We start from the raw sequence: 16,978 nt of genomic DNA, 5'->3' as shown, positions 1-16,978 counted from the left end.
CTAAAATAACAATTTCGGAAGGATATTATCTCAGCAACAACATATTAACCTGTAGAAGAAATTTGGATACGTGAAATATAGATGCGCGCTCTTTTAAATGTGATGAACTATGACGCAAAATATAAAAATACAACTTTTTTTATTCAACTGGCCATATGATGACGTCACTACATCTGATTGGCAAAATGTTTACATGAATTCGTATCTACAATCCAATAGCTTCCAGAAAACGTTTTAATCGTGATTATCACATTTTATTCTTACGAGCTATAACAGATTAAAATTTACTGTAAAGATGAAATTAATGACCCACGTAATTAAAATTTTTAGGCATGATGACGTCATCAAAATTAGAATATGTTTAACTCATGCGAAAGATAGTTGATTGACCTAGACAATGTTAAAATCTCGGTGAAAATGGAAGATGGATAAGCGTGATGCGCTCCATTGAATGTGATGAGCAATAACTAAAGAGACAAAAATCCTATATTTTACATTTGTGTGGCCATATGATGACGTCACAACATCCGTGAAGAAAAAATTCTGCATGAATTCATATCTACAACATAACTGCTTTCATATTAAATTTAAAAAATCAGGGGTAACGGTTGATCCTGAGGAGTTATAATAGATTCAAAATAGGCATAATTTTGACAATATTTTGTAACTTTTGCAACTACAACGCACGCAAATGGTCTAAATCAACGTGTACGTATGACGTCATTTTAATTTGAAATGATGTTAATCTTTTTAAAAATGACTAGGAAAGGCTGGAAAATCACAATTTAATAGAAAAAAACATGATTTTCATGCTGCGTGCGCACTGCACGTGTAAAATTGTTCGCGTGCGCGGGAAATTTTGACATGCGCAAAATGTCATGAATGGCGTAAAAAGTTGATTAGAAATTAATTTTGCGCATTTTAAAATTTTAAATGCACGTGCGCGCGTAACTTCTTGTAAAACATGCCATTTTTAATCAACAGAAAGATTGCCCTTGATATGACTTAAATTTTCAGAAATTGTAAAAAAAAAAATTATGCTTGGTTTTTAATCTAAGATCAATCATAAAAAATCATAAAATCGCGCGTAAGTCACATTGCGCAACTCTGACGTCATTCAAAATAGGAGGTGCACAACTTCACATAAATGCCCATGTTTTGACAAAGTTATGAAATGTTATGTTTACCCATTTCAGAGAAACGCGTCTCACAAAAAGGAAGGAAAGAAAGAAGAATAATACAGAAAAATATTGATCCAATACAATCACAAGGAGTTATCCGCTACTAAGCGGATAACTAAAAAAAAAAATATTGATCCACTACAATCACAAGGAGTTATCCGCTACTAAGCGGATAACTAAAAAAAAAAAAGATGATTTCATACAATTACAAGGAGTTATCCGCTCAATGCGGAAAACTAAAAATAAAGATTTGATACAATAACAATAGGTGATCATTTTATTCTAAATGATCACCTAAAAATGCAGTTACATTACAATCATACTATTGCATAATAATTTCATTTGCGTTGAAACTTCACTTGTGTGTCACTAACTCACTAGGACACCCATTGCATGAATATATAATTATATATATACATAGTAAGAGTTGATTATCAAGATACTGTATAACTGCTCAAACAACGAAGAATATTAAAATTATCTATAAAATTAGCCAAATCTCAGTTTTTGCACCTTCATAAATAAAAAATTCCTAAAGCTGCCTGACAACCCTCTCGAATAATATATATGGTATGTCAATTAGTTACGAAGATATTATGTCTTAAAAATCTTGAAAAGTGCAATTACAACTAAATAATTTTAATTTTTCAGTTTTCCTCACATACGAAATACTTATTTTTAAAATTGTCGATAAGTGTACACAATATACTAGTAGACTATTCACAGAGAAAGTATAACATTTGAAAAATGACCTTTAAAGATTTTGGCCCATAAAAGTAACCCCAGACTTCAAAAAGTGCCGTTTTTGCAGTATTTGGGTACGTTTGAGAAGCCATTGCTCAAAATATGAAAATAAGAGAAATTTTGATATATTGTGGGTAACAATAACATTAGTCATTTCACAATATCAACTTTCAAAATGTTGATCCAAGAGGTGGAAAAGAAATCCTTCTAAGCCTCTTTTGAGCTACTGCTTACTGCCTACAGGTCATAATTGTAAATGTGAGGGTAACCAAATATTAAACATTATGTTTTAAAATATAAAAAATAATCGCGCAATAAATCATCTGTTGCATGCACCCCAATCAACGTTGTCGCCCGAAATATATGCATGTCGTTATTATTTATTATAGAATAGAAACATATATTATTACAATTTTATTATGAATTTCTTCAATATTTCACATTCAATTCACCAGGGAAAAAAAGTAGTGAGCCCTCTATCGGCAGCGAATCGTTTTTGCACACGAGACAGCGTGAACAATTACCCGGAAGCAACTTTGTTTTTAAAAATAAATATTAAGTTTTTGCAAACTGGCCAATTGGAACTTTTGGTTTTATTTACTAATGAATAATTCATGAAAACCTTTTTGACACAGCATCTACGAACCACGTGATATTGTTTTTTTATCGACAAAGCCATTATATCTGTGTCAAACAAGGGTGAATTACACCGATGTTTTTAAACAATTTTAGGGTATTCGAATGTTAAAATTTCGTCTAACTTGTTGAGGCTGTAATAAAACAACCTAATTTTTTGAGAAGGTGGGTTTTATATTTTCTGGATATTTAATTTTTCAATAGTAGTTAATAAAAAAATCTCGTTGGTGTTATTTTTTATTTTTTTTTAATGGCTGCTTAAACATGTGCCTTTTTGGTTATTTTACTGCTGAAAATGGAACACATGGTTGTAGCTAATATCATTTTTTTACACCATAAGATTAAAAATGTTGCTTTTTAAAATAATAAGAACATTATATAATATATAGGAAAGTTGTTTTTAATCATACAACTTTACAAAGCCTCTTTTATTTTATTTAAAAATCAATATAGTCTATGCCTAGTTTACAGGTAAGAGAGCTAGGCTTTAGCCTGTTATTATAGTGGAGTAGTGCGTGTATTGTTGGCGCGTGTTCATTGTCAGGCGCGCGTATTTATAGGCCTAGGCCTAAGGAAATAAAAATAAATGATTACAAATATTTAGACTAAATAATGATTATTATTAATTTATTAATGTTTTTTTTTTTTACAGATCACAGAGGGATGTTCTTATTAAGCTGTCTGCATACTTCAATACAATAGAAATAGCATTAATCAACAACAATTTCTCATTAATTTACCGGCATATGTGAAACAACACATACAGTAATTTTATGGATATCTACAGATTTTTATTGCCAAAGGACATTTAATTTTTAAAAACTTGATATTTTCCTAATTTACTTATTTAAAGGTTCAAGCGGAGGTTGGTTGTTGTGCGGTAATTCTTATAAAGTTATAAATCTTATAAATCGGCAATAAATAATCATTATAAATATAAATAGAAAAAGGCCTAGTACAAAAGATGTTAATTTGATGTACAAAACTTGTTGTCTAATTTGTGATAATATTAAAGGTTTTATGTTAAATGGTGTGTATTTCATTTATTGCTCCATTATTATAATAAAAAGAAGGGAATCGTGAAATTTCATTAATTATTTAGCCCCAAGAATGTATTGATTTTATAGTATTTTACCAATTTAAACAGTCCAGGCCTAGCTTGCAGACAGCCCCACCACCCACTTCTTAATAATTTTAAGAAAAATGAAAGTTCAACACTTTATTTCAAAATTTCTAAGCCCTTTGTCCTCATATTTTAAGATTATGAATGAGCCACTTAACAAGAATAACAATCGAGGGGCCAATGATGAAGCGCATCTTTCCTCATTCTCTTCGCCGCGCCTAAGAAAACGATTATTCCAGCCCTGCCGCGTCTCCCTAGGCCTACGCGCACCGTGCTTTCGCTTAAAACAGACCTATATTCAACTCCTTATAGAATTTGTTTGAAAAATAACACCAAGCTTATTTTTGGAAATCTTAGAAAATACATATAAGACTATATTATACCGTTTTCAGAATTTCATTTAAAAATTCCAAATTAATGTTAACTATTTTAACAAACTAGTTAGTTTTCACTTTCTTGTTTTCGTCGTATGACTCGCTTTGTTTACGCTTACACTTGGCTTAGACGTTTATCTTAGAATTCGAATAAATGAATCCATAATCAACAAAAATTGGTACTGTTGTGGTTTTTGTTTAATATAAATATTCCTAATACACAGAAATCAATTAAACAGCAATATAATTTAATATAAACGAGTTAAAAAGAAAATTTAGACAGCCTATAAAATACGGAAGTCAGAACTCGCGTCGCTCGAAATGTTCGGTAACTTTCTATTTATAGCCTATCGAAAAAGGCTCTGGCTAACTTTTAAATTAAAAAGGCTCTCGGAACACTTAATTTCCCATTATCACTATTTGACGTGGATGTGATTTGTACTATCAATTTATCATAATGTGTTGTCGTTCAAGTCAGATAAGAAATAGCTTAAATAGGAAAGAATTCCAAAGTACTAATCTTGATCTTGATGAATACTGACGAAAGACCACATCGGTATATGCGCCAGGGGGTGCGTCTCTCGGTGTGCAAAAATCATACTTAACTGAATTTGTATTATGATTTCTTTTTTTTTTTATTTATAAATTTCACAACTTCACCAAACTGACAAAACAATGACGAAAAAACAAACAAACCAACATCCATACATTAATATACATAAATCGATTGCTGCATTAAATTGAAGCCCATGACTTGGCAGTACATGCTATTTTCACATCTCCAATGATACAAAATGAAATAATAAACCCAACAAATGCAAGAAAGCCAACAAAGAATGATTCATTAACATTAATGATCATAAAATATTGTACATTTTTAAATGTTAAAGGAATATTGCAATGCATTGTATTAATTTCCTTTTAACAATGCCTAATATAATAATAAATATGTAAAAGTAATACTATAGTATGTCAATATTTCAATTACTATTGATTGATAGTACTACTGCTGTACTGTACATGTGTTAGTGATTGATTGTTAATATTACAAATTAATAGCATGATAAACACAATTTAAAATTTACTAGTTCTTGAACAGTAAAATAAACTTACCTATATAGATGGTAGGTATAGGTATTGTTCCAAATCTGTTTAAATTGTTTTAGCCACTTCGGGTTGCCGCTATATATGTACCTAAAAAATAGTACTGTATAACATTATTATAAGAATTAATTAAAATTAACTTATTAAATTTACTGTGTTTGCATACACACTAATTTGAATATGCAGTGATGAGCAAAAACGAATATTAAAATTCATTATTTATATTGTAATTATTACATAGAGGGTAGGCGTATATGCCCTATGTCATTGCATAGGGTATATATAACCAGGTATCCTCATAATAAACAATATTTGTAATAAATACTGTAAATATATTAAAACTAAAATTAATAATAATTAAATAATAATATATAGGTGTAGAGCCTAGGCCTAATTAGGTAGCCTACTAATACCTAGCCTATTGCTCTAGGCTAAATAAGTTGGAAAGCTGCTTCTCTGTAGGCTGCTAGTGCTAAAGAGCACAGGTCTAGCTAGTATATTAAAATAAAAATAGGGCCTATAATATAGGCCTAGCCTATCCAGCCAGTGGTAATAATTTATTGTTAATATTACAAATTAATAGCATATGGTAAACACAATTTAAAATTTACTAGTTCTTGAACAGTAAAATAAACTTACCAATATAGATGGTAGGTATAGGTATTGTTCCAAATCTGTTCAAAATGTTTTAGCCACTTCGGGTTGCCGCTATATATGTACCTTAAAATATAGTATAACATTATTATAAGAATTAATTAAAACTAGAACTTAAACTCGTCACTTTAGGACGAGTTGGTTATCCGCCCGCAACAAAACGTATCTTGCGCATTCAAGTACTTTTCAGCTATGCCTTTTCCAAAAAGTAGCCTATTCGAAATTAAAACTGCCCTTTCAGTGTAATAGCCTAATAAATCCTTTTATTTAATTGCTTTCCCGTGATGGGATTCGATCCCGGTACCTCTGATACCAAAGTCGGTTGCACTACATATCGAGCCATATGAACTCCTGCTAAAGAAAATCCGAAGAAAAATTACTCGTTCATTCGGTATGTCGTGAACACCCCTCGATGGAAGTTCATTATTACATATCAAACTAAATCATAAGTTTAACTATTAGTATTATGAAATCTTCACAAATTTTAAACATATTACGAAAGTGCATACTTTCAAGTTTTATATATTCAACATGTGAAGAAAAAATATAAAAGTTTTGTTTATTGTTCTGCTCTTTGAAAATGTTATTGTTTGTTTGATGATAACAATTTCAAAAATTATATTTAATATGCAAATAATGTAGCCATCAAACACGTTTTAACATTCAACACTATAATAAATCACACCTATGATTCATACACTGTAAGAAAATAAAATAAAAAATAGGGGTAACCTGGCGTTCTGATGAACTGTATCATATTTAAAAGTAGACATATTTTGCAACATTTTCACATTTTTTAACGTTTTACGTGCGCAACCGGTCAAGTTTAACGTGCTTGTAGAACGTCATTTCAAGTGGAAACGTGAATAAAATAACGTAAAAGTGTTAACCGAAGTTTGAAAAACACAATTTATGCAAAAGAAAGGGTCATACGCGTTCCCTGCGCCGTGAGCGCGTAAAAATGTGCGCACCAGTGGCAATTTTTAAACGCTTAAAATGACCTGAATCGTGCTCTAATTTAATCAGAAATTGATTTCAAGCATTTTAAAATTTCAAACGCCGTTTACGCGCGCACTTTCGAATGTTACAAAATTCGGTAGGGTTTAAAAAGTTAACAATTGATGTGAAGCAAACGTGGCTGAAAATTACGTTAAAAAATCTGTTTCAAAGTTATGATCAATTTAAGATTTTTAGAAAATCGCGCGTAACTTACGATACGCGCCTCTTGCAGCGTCCAAAAGCTTGGCTGCACAATTACAGTTAAATGTCTATATGTTGACCAAGTTACAACATGTTATGTTAACGCGTTGCAGAGAAACAGCGTGTACAAATTTGGAACATTTTAAAATTTCAAACGCAATTTACGCGCAAACTTTCTCGTGTTCAAAAATGTGCTAAAGATCGAAAAAGTTAGCCATTGATGTGAAGAAAACGTGGCTGAAAGTTACGTTAAAAAATATTTATCGGTTTCGAAGTTATGATCAATTTAAGATTTTCAGAAAATCGCGCGTAACTTACGCTACGTGGATCTGACCTCGCAAAAAAGCTTGGCTGCACATCTTCAGTTAAATGTCTAAATGTTTACCAAGTTACAACATTTTATGTTAACACGTTGCAGAGAAATGTCGCGTACAAAAGTGGCGGAAAGAAAGAAGAATAAAAAAAGAAAAAAAAAAAGAAACACAACAATTCCAAGGGCTTATCCGCTTGAGGCGGATAACCAATAAACTTATCAAATTTACTATGGTTGCATACACACTAATTTGAATATGCAGTGATGAGCAAAAACGATTATTAAAATTCATTATTTTTATTGTAATTATTACATACAGGGTACTGTAGGCGTATGCCCTATGTCATTGCATAGGGTATATATAGCCAGGTATCCTCATAATAAACATTATTTGTAATAAATACTGTAAATATATTAAAACTAAAATTAATAATAATTAAATAATAATATATAGGCGTAGATCCTAGGCCTAATTAGGTAGCCTACTTATACCTAGCCTATTGCTCTAGGCAAGGCTAAATAAGCTGGAAAGCTGCTTCTCTTTAGGCTGCTAGTGCTAGAGAGCACAGGTCTAGCTAGTATATCAAAATAAAAAGCCTACCCAGCCAGTGGTAGTGATTGATTGTTAATATTACAAATTAATAGCATGGTAAACTGTTTAACATCCAATTTAATATTTGCTAGTTCTTGAACAGTAAAATAATCTTACCTATATAGATGGTAGGTATGGTCCAAATCTGCTTAGCCACTTCAGGTTGCTGCTATATATGTACCTACAATGTCAATAGTATAACATTAATAATTATTATAACAATTTTATAAAATTAACTTAACTTATTAAATGTAATATGATTGCATACTAATTTAAATATGCAGTGATGAGCAAAACCAAATGTTAATATATGATGCTTTTGTCATTATTATTTATATTGTAATTATTACATATAATATTCCCTATTATGTCATTGCATACATATAGGGTATATACTGTATATAATCCTCATAATATTAATTTACAGTTTTTGTAATGAATACTGTAAATTTATTAAAACTAAAATTAATAATAATTAAATAATATATTAATAATATATAGGAGGCCTAGAAGGCCAAGCTAGGCGTAGAGCCTGGGCCTAATTTTAACGCCGTGGCTAAAGATACGGTACCGTATTCTAACTTCTGTTTACTAAAGGTACGGTAAAATTGCATTACGTCATAATCAGCCAATGGAGTGGTGGGACGTGTGTGACGTCATCATATAAGGACTTTTTTTCATATCGCATCCGTTGTATATAAAGGGGCCCTCAAATACTATGATTTAGACAGTAGCCCCAGGGCTGACGAGTTACAGAAATTAGCGCACACATGCAGTTGGCCCCAGCCTGGCATCGCTTTCCCTACACAAACAAACTCATATAATGAGGTTATAGTACGTAGTAAGTAGGCCTAGGCCTCTTTTGAAACGGTTTTCTGTATTCTAGAATTAAAATCAACATGTTTTGGCTTTTCAATAATAATAACAGACGTAGGCTACATTTAGTTTTTATCACACACGACGGCGATAATATCGATAAATGAAGCATAAAGAAAATGCGGTTGATCACTGTTTTCGCGATACGAAAAAAATCCACAAAGTCCTTATACGATGACGTCACACACGTACCAGCACCCCATTGGCTGGTTATGACGTAATGCAATTTTACCGTACCTTTAGTAAACAGAAGTTAGAATACGGTACCGTATCTTTAGCCACGGCATAATTTTAATTAGGTAGCCTACTAGAGTAATACTAGGCTAGGCCTACCTAGTAGTACTAGTAGTAGGCTAGCCTACTCAAGGCCAGGCTAACTAAGCCGGAAAGCTGCTTCTATGTAGGCTTTTAGAGAGCACAGGTCTAGCTAGGGCCTACTAGGCCTACTAGGCCCTCTATGCTATAGGGCCTAGGGCCTAGCTAGGCCTGGCCCTAGAGTAGCTAGGCCTGCTAGTCCTATTAGGCTAGGCTAGTAGTAGTAGGCCTAGTAGTATTAGGGATAACGATGTAAAATTAAAAGTTAATATTTTGCAAACAAGTTATACATTGCCTGTTAGTATTTTGTATCAATATTATAATAAAGAAAGAATTATGAAAATATGACTTGTAGTTTTCGAAATATAGGGTTTAAAACATCGCCGAAAATGATCGTTTTTAGCCACGAATGATGTAAACAAATTGCGCCCTCAGTCGACAATTGCATGAACTAGTCATTTTTTTCGTAAAAATAATTATATAAAATCACGGTTTTAAGTAATATATTTTGTATATCAACATTGTAAAATTCAATCAAATATGATAGTACTTATTTATTATATTAAAAAAAAAGAGTGTTTATTTAACCTCATTCGAAGAATTTCAATGCATTATTTTCCCGGCCGTGTAATTGGACAGGCCTGACACCATGTGACAATCGTTCAACCGTGAGACATGTGGAGCGGTCGAATGCGAAGGTTTGATTGGCTTGCGATGACATCATACCATAAAATGGCGTTTTGGTAGTTGAGCCTCTCGGAATTTTCCAAAAATTATTTTTAAAATGGACAAAACAGATATTTTTCATGGTAGATGGGTTGTTACTATGAAATATTCGAATCATAAAAGGCCTCATATCGGGATAAAACTGTTTTTTTAGCACTTAAAATTAATATTTTTCTTAGTAAACAAGCACATGGTATGTGGAACTATATTATCTTGGTGTAGGAATAAAATACATTTTGAGGTCAAGAGGCTCAACTACAAAAATAAGGTTGAAAAGTATGGAACGCCATCGCTCTCTCCGGCAGCAAATTTTAATTCTATTCGGCTCTTTTACCATTACGTTCGGCTCTTTTACCATTCGGCGCATTTCTATTCGGCCCATTTACCATACGTTCGGCTCTTTCAGCATTTGTCGCATTTCTATTCGGCCCATTTACCATTACGTTCGGCTCTTTCAGCATTCGGCTCTTTTTTATTCGGCCCATTTACCATTACGCAGCTCTTTCAGCATTCGGCTCTTTTTTATTCGGCCCATTTACCATTACGCTCGGCTCTTTTTAATTCGGCCCTTTTTTTATTCGGCTCTTTCTGCATTACGTTCGGCTCTTTTTGATTTGGCCCTTTTTTATACGGCGCAATTAAATTCTAACCTTTTACATGGGATCAAATGGGAGAAAATCAACGGCTGGAAATGAGTCTATGAAAAGTTTACAAAACATATAGATGCAGCATGTAGAGTGTTTGGTTGGTTGAATTAAATGAATTTGAAGGCTATTTCAATATATGACTAATCATTTCATTGACACTGATTAATGTGTTAGAGAACTTGCAATTTGACCATTTTGAGAGAGAAAAGGTTTGATTTATGGCCTAGGCTAGCTAGGCCTCCCTAGCCTAGTGTCAGCCTAACATTTAATAATAATAATTTACCCTTTCTCTCTCAAAATTTGTTAAAAGATGAATTAATTTTAGGTTATTCAACACATCTTTAATCGGTTGGCTACTCATGGCTGGCGCCATGATGATGAAATGTTTGTAAACTTTTCATAGACTCATTTCCAGTCATTGATTTTCTTCCATTTGACCCCATGTTGCGGACTTCTTTAATTGTGGGAGGAGCTTTCGAATTTGTTGCGGACTTCTTATTGTGCTTAGCTCTTCTTTAATTGCGCGTTTCTTCTTTATTTGTGCATTTCGTTTTATATTTTCATGCTTTCTTTTGTTTATATACGATTCCTTCTTTAATTGTGTGATTTCTTCTTTAATTGTGTGATTCCTTCTTTAATTGTGTGACTAATATGATTTATATAGTGTGCGTGGCAGTTGTGGGCCACCGTAGGGATTCACGGTAAATGTAGAAAAATATTAAAGCATTAAAAATTGTGGGGTGGGAGGGGGGGTAAACTAAAAACTATTGAACAATGGTTTATAAAAGAAACTCCATTGACATTGGTTCTTTTAACTATCTTGGGGAATAGAATAATACTATAGATACTAACTAACTTTAAATACTTAATTACCTCCTAATGATGGGACCATATTATTTAATTTGAAATGGAGTGGAGCTGTGGCTTGGTGGTTATGATGCTTGGCTACCAATCTAAGGGTCCTGGGTTCAAGTCCTGTCATATGTCAGGGTTTTTTTCTCATGACAATTTACAACTCCACTCCCAAAGACTTAATAATAAGTCTTTGTTTATGTAGTCTGTAATTGGCGGGTTACTCGCTGTTGGATGAGTATGAAATAAAAAAAAATTAAAAAAAAGTAATATCAATACTCACCTATTAATACGAAATATGGGGATGTCACAGTTTAAAGAGTGTTGAAATGGTGCACACACAATGTTTGAATATGCCCTTGGAATCGGAAGTAATTCCACAAATCTTTCAGTAGTGGGGCGTTTTCCGATGAATGTTCCTTGCATATTAGATACTATTCGTTTATGGTTATATATCTTAAACACTAGTAAAGTAAGATTCATATCAAACTGCTACGAGTTTTGATTAGTTAAGAGAAAAAAAAATAATTTTGAGAGAAACGAAGAATGTTGAGCGATGCAAGTAAAGAATGCGAGTTGGATATGTTTGGATGGCACAGCATGTAGAAGATCGTTTGCTAGACAAATATTACGTCTACAGGATATTGAAAGGCAAATCGAGAAAAACGAACTTTCTTTAAGGTTGAAATATTGCAAATAAATTTATCTAAATCAAGATTTTCATATTGATATTAAAACTTAAAGTTTAACAAATCATGACTAAGTTAATATAGGGAATTTTAGATATTGAAAACAAAAAGGGAAGATTGACAGGAAGTTAAAGGGAAACACGATGTGTAAAGTTTGCAAATGCAATGTTTGTTTTGTCCATGTCCATACTACAAAGAAATTAGAAAGTTTTTTTTAATCTTATTACTTTAATCAAACAACAAATATATTTTATTAATGAACAACAAAAAGAAAATGTAATAAATAACCTGAAAAGATTTCCCTTTTTTTTGCATATAAAAAGATTATTATTATATTAAAGATTATTATTATATTAAAGATTATTATTTTACTGTTACTACTACTCAAATTGAAATATTATTCTATGCATTATTATCTAAGATCTACATACCATTGAATACAAGATACCCACAGCAGTGTTATTTCAGTAATGTTGGTTTTGGATTTTATTTATACAGTAAATATTTGGAAACACCATAAAAGAAAGAACATTTTACAATTTCAATGTACTAATACCAATTTGGCGGTATCTTAGAAGTAGTTTGCACTCATTTAGATTGGTGAACTTAATAAAAAAAAACAAGCTGGATAATCATTTTGTAGCCGGGACTGATACATGCAGCAGTAGGATAGGCCTACTAGAGATATCTTTTTGACTTCTTTTTTCTCAAAACTGTGATTCTAATAAACCATAATCATAAAACATAATAGTCATCTTTATTAAAATAAAGTTAAATGAAGATGTATATTAAAAGAGTACCGAAATCAATCGGTTAGTTCTATACAATTTACTGTTTATGACCTATAATAGGATATAGCATAGTATAGCACCCATTATTATGATAAAAACAATTCAATATCGAACACTCAATCATGCCTGGCTCATACATGTAGTATGACTGAGTTAATTCTAAATTTTGTGAATTATTTTTTGTTCTTATCTTGGCGCGATTATTCTGAAACCAGTTTTTTACCTCTTCTTGCTTTAATTTAAGTTGTATTGCAATATTATATAATTCTCTTGCAGATAAATATTTCTTTTGAGCGAATATCTGATTTAGGTGAAAAAGCTGTTCTTTGGTAAAAACCACCCGTTGTTTACGTACTGTTCTTGTAACTTGATGCTGTTTCCAGTGTGCGACGGCTTCTGTTTTAGATGATGAAACAAGGCCAATTTTAACGGGTGTCTTGCTTCTTTGTTGCTTCACTTAAAGAGATAATGGTAAAAGTATTTTGTAAACAAAAACAATTTTATTTGGTATTTTAATATCAAACAATAAGTTACATAAATACAAAATAATTATTGAATCACCATTATGCAACCTTTTTGGGTCACATTATTGATTTTACTGTGGAAACGTGTAAAATGATATTGGAAACAACTTTTAAGTAAATGGATATATGGTTAATATACATAAAGATCAGTTTAATAAAGACATATTCAACATAGTTACAACGAAGTGTTAACTTTAGCAGCATTTATACTTTTACAAAACATGGTTGAAATTACGGGAAACGAACTTAAAACGAACCAATCTCACTGATATAATAATGTTATGCTGAGCTTAAAAACAGGAAGGAATGAAAACAATTGCATCAGCAAGCGTAGAAAATTCAAGAAGGTCTTAACCAAGATGGTTGAAGATTAATTGTAATAAAACAAAGTAAAAACATACATAAATCTTTAAAAATACATATAAAAAGAAACGAATATAAAAAGTGATTTAAGATTAATTGGAAATCACGTTAATGTGTATGTACTTTGTACTGTAGTTGTAAAACGATGTTATTTTCAATGTAATGTATACTAGAAGGTGAGCTCGCTTCGTTCGGTATATTATTTGCATTAAAAAGTATAAGCAACAATAATATTAATCTTTTTTTCTAAGAGGTATCATTTCTTTAAAACACTAATAATAAAGAAACACAAATATATGAAATCAACATAAAAACAACTGAAATTGAACTAAAGTACACATAATTTTCTTGTATATGGTTTTATCTTTAACTGATTGTATTGTATGGAGTGAGTGCAGAATCTGTTTGGGCTTTAGCCTATTCTCATTCCTGGTTATTTTTACATTGATGACCGAATAAATATTATTATTATAATAATAAGTTAGTAAAAATACCAGTCAATTTATTCAATAAACATTATTGTATTATTTCAAATTGTCAATTGCGTTACTGCTTCTTTTTCTCTTTGTGGCGCAAACACCACTTTATTCACATTCATATAATCTTATGTCATTACATAAAATCATATTATTTAACACATTTTAGTTTATTCCAAATGTCGTTACAGTGATACAGTTCATCAGTAACATTTTTACATTTTTGAATTCCGTATTACCTCCTTTTTTCATTAATTTTCTTTCTATACACTTGACAATGATCCTCATTATGATCATTATCTCGTTTTCAAATATTTTACTCAGAAAGAACAATCTCTTTGTGAGTTTTTCATTTTCATTTGTTTGTTTTCATTTTAGAACCCGGATTATACAATGTATTTATATGCAAGATAAAACGAATAAAAACCATAATATATCAGTACCTGTAACTCGTGACATAATCTGTCTCGTCTTACATCAACTTTTGCGAAGACTTGACCATTCCAAGTAAAAGTGTTTGCTATTATGATAAACCGTGAACGATATGAACGATACTCACGTATTTTTAATTTACGATTTGGAGGGGTGAAAGAGGAACCTGGTCAATGCCCTATCAGCAAAATCAAGTTCAATATTGAATAGCAAAACGGCTGAAGGTGCTTTACATTTGACAAGATCGCCTAAAGTGTTAATTGCGTGCAAACACGACTATGTTTTAGCTCACGATATCGGTTGGTAAACACTAACTCATGCTCTTATTTTTTCGTTATTTAACACTGGATATTAATACTTGGGGGAAAACATAAATGTTTTTAAAAAATTATCAACATTTTTTAACATTTTCAGCAATTTCGGGACGGTTGACGGTAGGTAAACACTACGGTAACTCATTTTTATATGTTTTCGTTATTTTGACCTTGGATATGACTAAGACATTATTATAATATCATTTGATTATTCCATGCATGGTCTAGGAAAGGCCTAGCTAGGCAACACCGTTTCATAAATATTAGGATTCTTACAGTACAGTGAATATAGGTGGATTTCCTCTAATAAATGGTCTAACGGGCCGCGATATTTCTTTTCGTACATAAGTTGGGGACCCCTCGTGAAACGTCACAAAATAAACATGAATATTCATTAGTCATATCCACAAGTGTGACGTAAGAATTAAGCTAACTACAATTCGCTAGTCGAGTTGATAAGACTATGGACTTTACATGTCGATGTATGGGGTTCGACTCCCATGAGCTACTTCTTTTACTTTGTAGTGAGAGAGAGATTATTTAGAGGGTTAGGTTTAGTTATATTTAGGAAGTAGTTCGGCTATCTTTCACATGGGGTCCCTAACTTATGTACGAAAAAAAAAATCGCTAACGGGCTAGACCTAGTATTTGAGTTTGTATCAAGGTGTTTTTTAACCTCCATAGCGTATAAAAACTGTATTGATTTATGCCATATATTATTAATACAGTATAATATAAACAATTCGTTAGTATTCTTACCTACCTTCAGGTCTATATTACAGTTTTACTATTATAATTGATAGATGGGATAAGCAAATTCATTTTATTGATTGGAATGGAGTCAAATTATAATATATTAAGGTAACAGACTGAGCGTTGCCATAACCTTTTTAAATTTATTTTAGTATAATAAAGTATCTGTTGATCAAGCCTACATTTTTGCCTTGTGTGGGTTCGTTCCCACTTTATTATCATACTCTGTTATAAATATTATATATGTTAAGCATACTTTCTACCCTCGTTTATATGTTACAACGTTAAAAGTAGTTGTAATAAAAACATTTGCTATATATATACATAAAATGATTGATATTGATGTTTTTAAAACCATATATGCATTCGTTATTTTACATTAAAAAAAAGGATTTTAAATATATAAAATAACTACAACATGGCAATAACCAGACGATAAAAATTGATTAAAAACGTTCTTTTGACAATTGTCATTATTCTATAATATTCGTGTTCGGGTTGAGAGGCTATAAACTCGGCGGGAGAAGAATATAAAATACCCTCCCTTTTCACCAAGACAAAAATGGATGAGATGAGTAAGAAGAATGCAAAAGTTTGAAAATAAGATATTTATTCAAGCCTAAACATGTGATATGGAATATAGAACGTATACATTTGTCTTTCTGTCCTTAATTAAACTGTCTTGTGCATTTTCTTTTTTTCAAGGTGAATAGAAAGATTCCAAGCGTACTTGATATAGATGCTACTTGGATCATGCTTGCTCGATAGTGAAACATGCAGTATTTTATGCTAATATACAAAGTATAGAATGAGCGTAGACAATTAAAATTACAGAACTAAAAACTTATGACGAATAGTAAAATATGCATAATAATTCTTTAGCCTTGAATGCTATGGTTACAGTCATACTCTAACAATGGTACTATACTACCAGACATGCTGGTGCTGTTAATAAAAATTTAAGAATCTATTACACCAGTAGCAGTGCATCATATAGTGTTTGTTTTTAACCATCCAAATAGCGAGTCTGGTATACAGAAAAATAAGCGACTATATACTCCTTTTGTATATACTATTTATTTAGCCAAATCTATATACAATGAAAATTTACGAAATAATCCATCCATGATGGAGCTGACTGGTGTTGATGGAATTAAAATGTATGACTCAGGCCTCAAAAGTAATTTATGTCCCGTTTAAAAAATCCTGCTTGTTGTAAACTCATTTTGATACATTATTTCTGCCATAGAATGTGTTGATGTTTACAATTGTATTAATAATAATAATAATAATAAACAG

The 16,978-nt window shown here is 31.5% G+C and overlaps 1 protein-coding gene across 1 annotated transcript in view; it reads right to left on the bottom strand.

Moving 5' to 3' along the window:
* Nucleotides 1-14,468, bottom strand: part of LOC140058196 (uncharacterized) — a 57,556-nt gene extending 43,088 nt beyond the window's left edge. Inside the window, exons 1-5 of the mRNA XM_072103761.1 lie at nt 14,420-14,468; nt 12,932-13,273; nt 8,039-8,066; nt 5,802-5,882; nt 5,172-5,252 (exon numbers count right to left, since the gene is read on the bottom strand). Of these exons, the coding sequence (XP_071959862.1) occupies nt 5,172-5,252; nt 5,802-5,882; nt 8,039-8,066; nt 12,932-13,273; nt 14,420-14,468 (581 nt within the window). The remainder of the gene's footprint in view (nt 1-5,171; nt 5,253-5,801; nt 5,883-8,038; nt 8,067-12,931; nt 13,274-14,419) is intronic.
* Between the last annotated feature and the right edge of the window lie 2,510 nt (nt 14,469-16,978).

Source organism: Antedon mediterranea, chromosome 9 (genome assembly GCF_964355755.1).
Source record: "Antedon mediterranea chromosome 9, ecAntMedi1.1, whole genome shotgun sequence".
NCBI classification, from domain to species: domain Eukaryota; kingdom Metazoa; phylum Echinodermata; class Crinoidea; order Comatulida; family Antedonidae; genus Antedon; species Antedon mediterranea.
This window is presented reverse-complemented; position numbering and strand designations above follow the sequence as displayed.